Raw genomic sequence first — 12,906 nt, forward strand, 5'->3', positions numbered from 1 at the left:
ATAATCCTACAGAGTTTGCCAGTTAGCTGTAAGATAAAGCTCATGTTCATTTGCATGGTACATCAAATCCCTTCATGAACTAAAATCTTACTAATTTAATCTTCATTGCTTCTTCATGGAACTCTATAATCAAGCAGTGTGCTAAACTGAATATACTGTACTATTTTCACATCCTTGTGCTTTCTGTATGCTGTTCCCTTTGCCAAGATTTTCTTTTCCTCTCTGTCTTCCTGAAAGATTCCTGTTTATCGTTCAAAACTTAGGTACACTGCGTTCAAGAAACTTTCATTGATAACTCCTACTACCTCCCAAGGGAGCTTTTATCATACCTTGTAATATATTATTAATGTTGTACTTTATGCTGATTCATATTTTGTAATTCTTTGTTTATATGGCTCTCTTACTAGACTATAGAAATATACTTTTTGAAGGCAAGGGTTGTTTTTATTAATCTTTGGATCTCTGATATCCGGGACAACACCTCACTCTTAATTGGCATTTAATATATATTTAAATAGAACTATCTGAACACTGAATTTAAGACAATAATAGCATTTCATAGTTTGAATTCTGTTCACTAGTTTTGAATGAAAAGACAAACTTCTAGAGCTAATTCAAAATTACAATCTGTTTGAATTTTTGTTTTGTTCCATTCCTCATCTAAAATTCTGATGCCTCTTGAAATTTTCATTTGGTTAAGGTTTTCATAATTTTATAACTTTTTTTTTTTTTTTTTTAGACAGAGTCTTACTCTGTCACCAGGCTGGAGTATAGTGGTGTGATCTCACTGCAACCTCCACCTCCCAGGTTCAAACAATTCTCCTGCCTCAGCCTCCCGAGTAGCTGGCACTACAGGCGCATGCCACCACAGCCAGCTAATTTTTGTGTTTTTTTAGTAGAGACAGGGTTTCACCATGTTGACCAGGCTGGTCTTGAATTCGTGATCCACCTGCTTCGGCCTCCCAAAGTGCTAGGATTATAGGCATAAGCCACCTTGCCTGGCCCATAACCTTCATTCTTAAGGATAAGTGATGATGTTGAGTAGCAATAGAGAACCTGAGCTTGAGATGCTACTGCAGACTAGGAATAGAACAGCTCAGAGAAATCTGTTGAAATTTTATAGGGAATCTGTAAAATTTGATCAGAACATCTTCTATTCAAATATATTTAACATGTTACCATGTGATTTTTATACTCTATTATGAATATGTAAGAGACACATCATGTCAGGAAAGAACTTTCTAACAAGTTAAAATTCTCTTAAAGAGAACATGCCATCTTGCAAAATAGGAAAATATTTCTCTGAAAGTATTCAAGAGGGACCCAATCTGTCAGAAATGTCTGAAGACCCCTCTTGTGATGGAAGATTAGATAAGGGACCTCCATTGTCTTTAAGACTTTTTCATCTTTAAGGTTATGTGAGTCTTTCCTGACTTCTTACTGTCCTGTTCATCTGTTCATGTTGCTTCTTGTCCCCTATAAGTAATTTGGAGGTTTCTTGTCCCATCACAATTTGATTGTGGAAGCTGAGCGAGGTAATCTAAATAGACTCTTACATTTCCTAAAGTGTGGTGTTTTAGTCAGGTTAGAGTAACAATCTATAAAAAGCAAAAACATTTATTTTACATTGTAATATAGAGGAAAATGTACCAGAATAGAAAACAGAATACCTGTATTTTACTATTGGCTCTGCCAGTAGTTCTGCAATCTTAGAAAATTGCCTAAGTCTCTTAGAATCACAATTGCCTCAATTCAGAACTCTCTCTACTATGCCAAGCTGTTGCCTTGTTTATAGCAGAATACTGTGTTGTTAAGCTAATACTATTAGCAATGATGGGGCAGCAAGAGGAGGAGACATTTTGGTATTTGAGTTAGCAACTAGACCAAATACTCCTTAAACATGAAAACTCAGGATTCTTTAGGGCTTTTTAAGCAGAACCCTACAAGTAAATAAAAATTGAGGAATTGTATTAAAATAGAAAACACAATGAAGAACAAATCTCAAGCCATTCTTAGTTTTTTTTTTTTTTAAATCTACAAAATAAAGACTGATAGAAACCTATACTTCCTGGTAACATGAAATTTAACATGAGGCATAAAGCTTAGGATCCTTGAGATGTTAGGATGACATATGAAAAGAACAATTAAAAAGTACTCTGAAGGGAAAATGCCATTAAGAGAAATGAACCAGAGGCTGGCCACACATGGGAACAGACACTAAGAAGTGAAAACAAGAAACAGCTCTAGGCCGGGCACGGTGGCTCATGCCTGTAATCACAGCACTTTGGGAGGCTGAGGCAGGCGGATCATGAGGTCAGGAGATCGAGACCATCCTGGCTAACACACCATGAAACCCCGTCTCTACCAAAAATACAAAAAAAAAAAAAAAAAGAAAAATTAGCCAGGCTTGGTGGCGGGTGCCTGTAGTCCCAGCTACTCGGGAGGCTGAGGCGGGAGAATGGCGTGAACCCGGGAGGCGGAGCTTGCAGTGAGCCGAGATCGCACCACTGCACTCCAGCCTGGGGGACAGAGGGAGATTCCATCTCAAAAAAAAAAACCAGCTCTGTAAAGGACGCTCTACTTGAAGAGGCCACTATGCTTGCCTTGACAATCTGTCATAATTCTGGTGAAAGTAGTCCTATTGGTTAGCTTTTTAAAATCTAAAAATGGTTGGTTTGCTTTTTTTTTAAATGACTCATTGCCCTTCTTGAGACATTTGGCTAGAAATTAGTGGGACCCCATGACTGTGATTTAGCCTTTCACCCAAAGCAAGTAAATCTTTGGACATTTTTCCAAAAATTAAAAATCTCTTGACAGTAACTTTTGCGCAACTAAAATTTTTACTAATGGAGACTATATATTAAGCCTTTCTTGTGTAGAAATTTAATTTTATTTGTGAAAAACAAAGATGGAAAAATATTTAGTTCATGTTCTTTGCCATCTGGTGTGGAGAGCAAATCTTTTCTATGCCAAAGGTATGTAGTTTTTGTTAAAATGTCCTTGATTTATCTACTTAGCAGTTAAGTTTGAAGACAAGTTTTGTCTTCATAAAATAGTTTTTGGTTTTCTTTTTCTGTTCCAGATAAAACTTTTTCTGAGCATGATAATTAACATCATGGGATTTAAAAAATTTAATAGTCCTCTTTTCTTTTATAGTTCTACTTGTCCAATTCTGAAAAGGAACGTTATGAAAAAGAATTCAGCCAAGAAAGACAACAAGAAATTTTGAGAAGAGCGGCAAGAGTTTTACCTATCTATACCACATCAGCTTCAAAAAGTAAGAAAAAGAATAAGTGTTCCTTTTCTAATGATTTTAAAAATATGCTTATTCCTGCCAGGATATATTTGCATGGTTTGACTATTAAATGGATACTGTGATTGCCATAAATAATATCTGTAGCTACAAGACTTTCCTGTTTTCTCGTTGTGGTATTTCAGATGCAGAAATAGATAAATAGATAAAAACATCAATATAAATTGTTTAAGGGGCTCACTTTAATATGAATCTCTTCTGTACTTGTTTTTTCCCCCAACTCAACTTTCATGGCTAAAAATTTTAATTATTATTCTTAGTAAACTGTCATTTGGAAGTCTGAATTTGAGTATTACATGTCATCACTGAGTAATAAAAAAAAAAATCTAATAGTGTGCTGAGAATGGGGAAACAGTAAAAGACACAAATAGGAAGAAAGTTGTTCAGACGTACACGGCTAATACTCTGAGAGTCAGGCTGTGAACTCAGGTTTGTCTAGCTCCAAAGCCCTGGGTGTTTCCTGTGTACTGATGCCTCCACTGAGATCCATGACCATAACAGCAGCTTCCTGTTCCTAGGTTGTAATCTTACGACAGGGAAGAGTCTGTGAGTGGCAGTCATTTAAATACAGGGAATTGTTTTATTTTGTTTATTTAAAAAAATTTTTTTGTTGTTTTTTAGGAAATTGTTTTATGTATTATGTACCTCATTAATTGGTTTAAACACCAGGTAATGATGCAGCTTAACAGTTATTCTGTTTACATGTACGAACTCATTTAGACCTCACAACAGCCTTATGAAGTGTAGACTATAGTTTCCATTTTACGGATGAGGAAACTAAGACACAGTGAGGCTAAGTAACTTGTTCCAAGTCATACAGCTAGTATAAAAAACAACAGGATTTTAAGTCCAGGTGCTCTGCCTCTTCAACCCACTAAGTTTCTAAACTCCAATGGGAAATTACCTTTGTGTAGCTGTGTACAAACTGTGACTCAAGAAAATTTAAAGTGTCTACAAGATTTTAGGAGGGGATATTCGACTGACTGTCCTTTTTGCATAACTAATATAGTATAGAATGAAAACGTGGATTACAGATCAAACCCTAGCTTTTCCCTTACTAATACGGCGCGAGTCACTTAAACTTTCTAAGCACTAACTTTCTCGTTTTAAGGTGATGATAATAATATTTACATGACTGAGTTAGTGGAAGTATTAAAAGAGACAATAGATGTAAAGTACTTAGTATAGCTCTTTGCATAGAATAATAAATTTCCAGTAATTTTTTTTTCTTTTTTTTTTTTTTTGGAAATGGAGTCTCACTCTGTTGCCCAGGCTTGAGTGCAATGGTGCAATCTCAGCTCACTGCAACTTCCACCCCCGGGGTTCAAGCGATCTCCTGCCTCAGCCTCCTGAGTAGCTGGTATTACAGGCACATGCCACCACACTTGGCTAACTTTTGTATTTTTGTGTTTTTAGTAGAGATGGGTTGGCCAGGCTGGTCTCGAATTCCTAGCCTCAAGTGATCCACCCGCTTTGGCCTCCCAAAGTGCTGGGATTACAGGCGTGAGCCACCGTGCCTGGCCTATTGTTTTATTACATTTGCCTTTGATTATAGGTCTTTTAGGTGGTCTATATCCAGGGCCTCACTTCCTTCTAGTGAATTCCAGGCAGCGGGCTTTCATTCTCCCTTCCAGGATCAGTGGCGTTTTGTCATTCTGTCTTCTTGGAACGCTTTCGTCTTTGTGTTTTTCTGTAGTTTTATACTTCTGCGTTTGTGTCCTTGTATGATTGTTCTTCTTCATCCCACGTTTGTTGTTTTCTCCTATATCTTAACCTCACAATGGTGCCTTACCCCATTTTTTCTGTACTGTCCTTTCAGCTGTTACTTTTAGCCTTGGAATTCTAATACCACAATATTGTGATCGTTTGCTTATTGTGCTGCATAATTTGTTTTCTTTAATAGTTTTCAGGAATTAGTTACCTTCTTAATAGAAACTACAGCAGATTCAAGGATATTAACATACTAGCACTCACCTACACTCCAAACGCTTTCTTGTGTGCCAGGCACAGGGGTAGATTTGCAGCTGCATACAGGGATTGCACGTCTACAGAGTGGTCTGCGATCTAGCTGCACCCTGGGATGCAGCGCCCTTCCTGTTATGTCAGAGGAGGGAGCTGCAGACCTCTGCCTCTGCCAGTCATCACCATCAAGCCTTCATCATTTCACCTTGGCATGTGCCCTTCAATTCAGCATTTCTGGCTCTCACTAGAGCTCCCCTTGTGTATTTGCAGCTTCCAAAGGATAGCTGTACTTGAATGGCCTCTTATCCAAAGCTTTAAGCTCCTACAATACTGGATTCATCATTTAAAACCTAAAATCTTGGGGGAGGAGCCAAAAGTCTGCCTCATTCACTTTTATATTCCCTGCATCTAGCAGTGTTTGTCACCTGGTAGAAATTCTAAGTATTTGTCAATGAAAAACACTACCCTTACCCAGACTCAGCTCTGTTTCTATCCTTGGCACCACCATTCTTCTAGCCACCCTAGAAACTCAGGTTTCCTTTGATTGCTACTTTTGAGTTCAGTCTGCTTAGTCATGAAGCCTCCTTTTCCTACAAGGTGTGTTTGGTTTAATCCCATCTCAGAGCCTAGGTAATTTCACAGCCTTTGCAATGTCAGAATGTTGAGTGGAGAAGGGCAGGGGAAAGAGAAAAGAAGATACTCATTCCTGATGTTACCACTTGCTTAGCCATTCAACCTTCGAGAGATGACTGTCTAACCTTTGGGTGTCTTTGATCTGTAAAATGGAGAGATTGAACTAGGAAATCTCTAAGGTCCTTTATAGCTCTACTTTTTCAACATTACATGGTTTTACCTCCCTAGTGTCGGTAACCCAGGCAAGGTGTTATAGAAGGCCCTCAATAAAACATAACATACTCGGTCAATCAGGGCAAGATGGCCAAATAGGAACAGCTCCAGTCTGCAGCTCCCAGTGAGACCAACGCAGAAGGCAGGTGATTTCTGCATTTCCAACTGAGGTACCTGGTTCATCTCACTGGGACTGGCTAGACAGTGGGTGAAGCCCACAGAGGGCGAGCAGAAGCAGGGTGGGGCGTCGCCTTACCCAGGAAGCACAAAGGGTTCAGGGAACTCCCTCCCCTAGCTGAGGGAAGCCATGAGGGACTGTGCTGTGAGGGACGGTGCTATTCGGCCCAGATGCTATGCTTTTCCCACGGTCTTCGCAACCCACAGACCAGGAGATTTCCTCGGGTGCCTCCACCACCAGGGCTCTGCGTTTCAAGCACAAAATTGGGTGGCCATTTGGGCAGACACTGAGCTAGCTACAGGAGTTTTTTTCATACCCCAGTGGCACTTGGCATGGAGCAAGACAGAGCTGTTCATTCTCCTGGAAAGGGGGCTGAAGCCAGGGAGCCGAGTGGTCTTGCTCAGCAGATGCCACCTCCACAGACCCTAACAAGCTAGGATCCACTGGCTTGAAATTCTCGCTGCTAGCACAGCAGTCTAAAGTTGACCTGGGACGCTGGAGCTTGGTGTAGGGAGGGGCTTCTGCCATTACTGAGGCTTGAGTAGGTGGATTTCCCCCTCACAGTGTAAACAAAGCTGCCAGGAAGTTCCAGCTGGAACTCTGCAAAGGCGCTGTAGCCAGATTGCCTCTCTTGATTTCTCCTCTCTGGGCAGGGCATCTCCGAAAGAAAGGCAGCAGCCCCACTCGGGGGCTTGTAGATCAAACTCCCATCTCCCTGGGACAGAGCACCTGGGGGGAGAGGAGGGTGTGGGCGCAGTTTCAGCAGACTTACACCTTCCTGTCTGCCGGCTCTGAAGAGAGCAGCGGATCTCCCAGCACAGCGCTCGAGCTCTGCTAAGGGACAAACTGCCTCAAGTGGGTCGCTGACCCCCATGCCTCCTGACTGGGAGACACCTCATACAGGAGAGCTGCAGCTGACGTCCGGCGGGTGCCCCCTGGGAGGAAGCTTCCAGAGGAAGGAGCAGGCAGCAGTCTTTGCTGCTCTGCAGCCTCCACTGGTAATACCCAGGCAAACAGAGTCTGGAGTAGACTTCCAGCAAACTCCAGGAGACCTACAGAAGAGGGCCCTGACTGTTAGAAGGAACACTAACAAACAGAAAGCAGTAGCATCAACATCAACAAAAAGGATGACCACAAAAAAACCCCATCCGAAAGTCACCAACATGAAAGACCAAAGGTAGATAAATCCCCAAAGATGAGGAAAAACCAGCGCAAAAAGGCTGAAAATTCCAAAACCAGAATAGAATGCCTCTCCTCCTCCAAAGGGTCACAACTCCTCGCCAGAAAGGGAACAAAACTGGACCGAGAATGAGTTTGACAAATTGACAGTAGTAGGCTTCAGAAGGTGGATAATAAATTCCGCTGAGCTAAAGGAGCATGTTCTAACCAAATGCAAGGAAGCTAAGAACCTTGATATAAGCATACAGGAACTGCTAACTAGAATAACCAGTTTAGAGAAGAACATTTGACCTGATGGAGCTGAAAAACACAGCATGAGAACTTTGTGAAGCATACACAAGTATCAATAGCTGGATCGATCAAGCAGAAGAAAGGATATCAGTGATTGAAGATCAACTTAATGAAATAAAGCATGAAGACAAGATTAGATAAAAAAGAATGAAAAGGAATGAACAAAGCCTCCAAGAAATATGGGACTATGTGAAAAGGCCAAACCTATGTTTGATTGGTGTACCTGAAAGTGACAGGGAGAATGGAACTAAGTTGGGAAACACACTTCAGGATATTATCCAGGAGAACTTCCCCAACCTAGCAAAACAGGCCAACATTCAAATTCAGGAAATACAGAGAACACTGCAAAGATACTCCTCAAGAAGAGCAACTCCAAGATGCATAATCATCAGATTCCCCAAGGTTGAAATGAAGGAAAAAATGGTAAGGGCAGCCAGAGAGAAAGGTTGGGTTACCCACAAAGGGGGAAACCCATCAGATTAACAACAGATCTCTCTGTAGAAACCCTGCCAGCCAGAAGAGAGTGGGGGCCAATATTCAACATTCTTAAAGCAAAGAATTTTCAACCCAGAATTTCATATCCAGCCAAACTAAGCTTCATAAGTGAAGGAGAAATAAAACCCTTTACAGACAAGCAAATGCTGAGGGATTTTGTCACCACCAGACCTGCCTTACAAGAGCTCCTGAAGGAAGCACTACATATGGAAAGGAAAAACTGGTATCCGCCACTGCAAAAATGTACCAAAATGTAAAGACCATCGACACTACAAAGAAACTGCAACAGCTAATGGGCAAAATAACCAGCTAGCATTATAATGACAGGATCAGATTCACACATAATAATAATAACCTTAAATGTAAATGGGCTAAATGCCTCAATTAGAAGACACAGACTGGCAAATTGGACAAGGAGTCAAAACCCATCAGTGTGCTGTATTCAGGAGACCCATCTCACGTGCAAAGACACACACAGGCTCAAAATAAAGGGATGAAGGAAGATTTACCAAGCAAATGGAAACTAAAAAAGCATGAGTTGCAATCCTAGTCTCTGATAAAACACTTTAAACCAACAAAGATCAAAAAAGACAAAGAAGGGCATTACATAACGGTAAAGCGATCAATGCAACAAGAAGAGCTAACTATTTTAACTATATATATACACCCAGTATTCATAAAGCAAGTTCTTCTACAAAGAGACTGAGACTCCTGCACAATAATAATGGGAGACTTTAACACCCCACTGTCAATATTAGATCAATGAGACAGAAAAATAACAAGGATGTTCAGGACTTGAACACAGCTCTGGACCAAGGAGACCTAATAGACATCTACAGAACTCTCCACCCCAAATCAACAGAATCTGCATTCCTTTCAGCACCACATTGCACTTATTCTAAAATTGACCACATAATTGGAAGTAAAACACTCCTCAGCAAATGCAAAAGAACATAAATCGTAACAAACAGTCTCTCAGACCACAGTGCAATCAAATCGGAACTAGGATTAAGAATCTCACTCAAAACCACACAACTGCATGGAAACTGAACAACCTGCTCCTGAATGACTACTGGTTAAATAACAAAAGGCATAAATAAATAAGTTATTTGAAACCAATGAGAACGAAGACACAATGTACCAGAATCTCTGGGACACAGCTCAAGCAGTGTTTAGAGGGAAATTTATATTACTAAATACCCACAGGAGAAAGTGGGAAAGATCTAAAATTGACACCCTAATACCACAATTAAAAGAACTAGAGAAGGAAGAGCAAACAAATTCAAAAGCCAGCAAAAGACAAGAAATAACTAAGAGCAGAACTGAAGGAGATAGAGAAACAAAAAATCCTTCAAAAAATCTGTGAATCCAGGTGCTGGTTTTTTTTTTTTTTTTTTTTTTTTAAAAGATTAACAAAATAGACCACTAGCCAGACTAATAAAGAATAAAAAAGAAGAATCAAATGACACAATAAAAAAATGATAAAGGGGATTCACCACTGATCCCACAGAAATACAAACTACCATCAGAGAATACCATTGGATCAGTGAGGTCAATAAACACCTCTCCACAGATAAACTAGAAAATCTAGAAGAAATGGATAAATTCCTGGACACATACACCCTCCCAAAACTAAACCAGGAAGAAGTCGAATCCCTGAATTGACCAATAACAAGTTCTGAAATTGAGGCAGTAATTAATAGCCTATCAACCAAAAAAAGCCCAGGACCAGATGGATTCACAGCCACATTCTACCAGAGGTACAAAGAGGAGCTAGTACCGTTCCTTCTGAAACTATTCCAAACAACAGAAAAAGGGGGACTCCTCCCTAACTCATTTTATGAGGCCAACATCATCATGATACCAAAACCTGGCAGAGATGTGGCAAAAAAAGAAAATTTCAGGCCAGTGTCCCTGATGAACATCAATGTGAAAATCCTCAATAAAATACTGGTAAACGGAATCCAGCAGCACATTAAAAAGCTTATCCACTGTGATCAAGTGGGCTTCATCCCTGGGATGCAAGGCTGGTTCAACATACACAAATCAATAAGTGTAATCCATCACATAGAACCGATGACAAAAACCACATAATTATCTCAATAGATGCAGAAAAGGCCTTCAATAAAATTCAACACCCCTTCATGCTAAAAACACTCAATAAACTAGGTATTGATGGAACGCATCTCAAAATAATAAGAGCTATTTATGACAAACCCACAGCCAGTATCATACTGAATGGGCAGAAACTGGAAGCATTCCCTTTGAAAACCAGCACAAGACAAGGATGCCCTCTCTCACCACTCCTATTCAACATAGTATTGGAAGTTCTGGCCAGGGCAGTAAGGCAAGAGAAAGAAATAAAGGGTATTCAAATAGGAAGAGAGGAAGTCAAATTATCTGTGCAGATGACATGATTGTATATTTAGAAAATCCCATCATCCCAGCCCCAAAACTCCTTAAGCTGATAAGCAACTTCAGCAAAGTCTCAGGATACAAAACCGATGTGCAAAAATCACAAGCATTCCTGTACAGCAATAATAAACAGAGAGCCAAATCATGAGTGAACTCCCATTCACAGTTGCTACAAAGATAATAAAATACCTAGGAATACAGCTTACAAAGGATGTGAAGGAGCTCTTCAAAGAGAACTACAAACCACTGCCCAAGGAAATAAAAGAGGACACAAACAAATGGAGGAACATCCATGCTCATGGTTAGGGAGAATCAATATCGTGAAAATGGCCATACTGCCAAAGTAACTTATACATTCAGTGCTGTTCCCATCAAGCTACCATTGACTTTCTTCACAGAGTTAGAAAAAAATACTTTAAATTTCATATGGAACCAAAAAAAGAGCCTCTATAGCCAAGACAATCCTAAGCAAAAAGAACAAAGATGGAGGCATCACGTTACCTGACTTCAAACTATACTGCAAGGCTACAGTAACGAAAACAGCGTGGTACTTGTGCCAAAACAGAGATATAGACCAATGGAACAGAACAGAGGCCTCAGAAATAACACCACACATCTACAACCATTTGATCTTCGACAAACCTGACAAAAACAAACAATGGGGAAAGGATTCCCTATTTAATAAATTGTGTTGGGAAAACTGACTAGCCACATGCAGAACACTGAAACTGGATCCCTTCCTTACACCTTATACAAAAATTGACTCAAGATGGATTAACGATTTAAATGTAAGACCTAAAACCATACAAACCCTAGAAGAAAATCCAGGCAACACTATTCAGGATATATGCATGGGCAAAGACTTAAGGACTAAAACACCAAAAGCAATTGCAACAAAAGCCAAAATTGACAATTGGCATCTAATTAAACTAAAGAGCTTCTGCACAGCAAAAGAAGCTATCGTTAGAGTGAACAGGCAACCTACAGAATGGGAGAAAATTTTTGCAATCTATCCCTCTGACAAAGGGCTACTCTCCATAATCTATAAGGAACTTACATTTCCAAAAAAAAAATAACCTCATCAAAATGTGGGTGAAGGAGATGAACAGACACTTTTCAAAAGAAGACATTTATGTGACCAACAAACATTTTAAAAAGCTCATCATCACTGGTCATTAGAGAGATGCAAATCAAAACCACAATGAGATACCATCTCACGCCAATTAGAATGGTGATTATTAAAAAGTCAAGAAACAAACCAGGTGTGGTGGCTCACACCTATAATCCCAGCACTTTGGGAAGCCGAGGCAGGTGGATCATGAGGTCAGGAGTTCGAGAGCAGCCTGACCAGCATGGTGAAACCCCGTCTCTACTTTAAAAAAAAAAAAAAAAATTAGCTGGACCTGGTGGTGGGCGCCTGTAATCCCAGCTACTCAAGAGGCTGAGGCAGGAGAATTGCTTGAACCTGGGAGACAGAGGTTGCAGTGAACCAAGATCGTGCCACTGCACTACAGCCTGGGCGACAGAGAAATAGGAACACTTTACACTGTTGGTGGGAGTGTAAATTAGCTCAACGATTGTGGAAGACAGTGCAGCAATTCCTCAGGGATCTAGAACCAGAAATACCATTTGACCCAGCAATCCCATTACTGGGTATATATCCAAAGGCTTATAAATCATTCTATAAAGACACATGGACTTGTATGTTTATTGCAGCTCTGTTCACAATAGCAAAGACTTGGAACCAACCCAAATGCCCATCAATGATAGGCTGGATAAAGAAAATGTGGCACATATACACCGTGGAATACTATGCAGCCATAAAAAAGAATTAGTTCATGTCCTTTGCAGGGACGTGGATGAAGCTGGAACCCATCATTTTCGGCAAACTAACACAGGAGCAGAAAACCGAACACCGCATGTTCTCATTTATAAGTGGGAGTTGAACAATGAGATCATATGGGCATGGAGGGGAACATCACACAGTGGGGTCTGTCGTGGGGTGGAGGGGAAGAGGAGGGAGAGCATTGGGAGAAATACCTAATATAGATGATGGGTTGATAGGTGCAGCAAACCACCATGGCACATGTATACCTGTGTAACAAACCTGCATGTTCTACACATCTATTTCAGAACATAAAGTATAATAATAATTAAAAAAAAAATAGAAAAGCACAAATAACAGAAACCCAGTTGAAATGCTTAACTAGAGTCAGTTAGATGTGCA

At 40.2% G+C, this 12,906-nt stretch overlaps 1 protein-coding gene across 14 annotated transcripts in view; it reads left to right on the forward strand.

Moving 5' to 3' along the window:
* ZDHHC20 (zinc finger DHHC-type palmitoyltransferase 20) overlaps positions 1 to 12,906 on the forward strand; it is a 93,957-nt gene that overhangs the window by 40,916 nt on the left and 40,135 nt on the right. For all 14 annotated transcript variants that reach the window (XM_003913663.4, XM_017951125.2, XM_021929485.2 and 11 more), the window contains exon 4: positions 3,157 to 3,277. In XM_003913663.4, the coding sequence (XP_003913712.1) occupies positions 3,157 to 3,277 (121 nt within the window). The remainder of the gene's footprint in view (positions 1 to 3,156; positions 3,278 to 12,906) is intronic.

The sequence above is a fragment of the Papio anubis genome, chromosome 15 (genome assembly GCF_008728515.1).
Source record: "Papio anubis isolate 15944 chromosome 15, Panubis1.0, whole genome shotgun sequence".
NCBI lineage: Eukaryota > Metazoa > Chordata > Mammalia > Primates > Cercopithecidae > Papio > Papio anubis.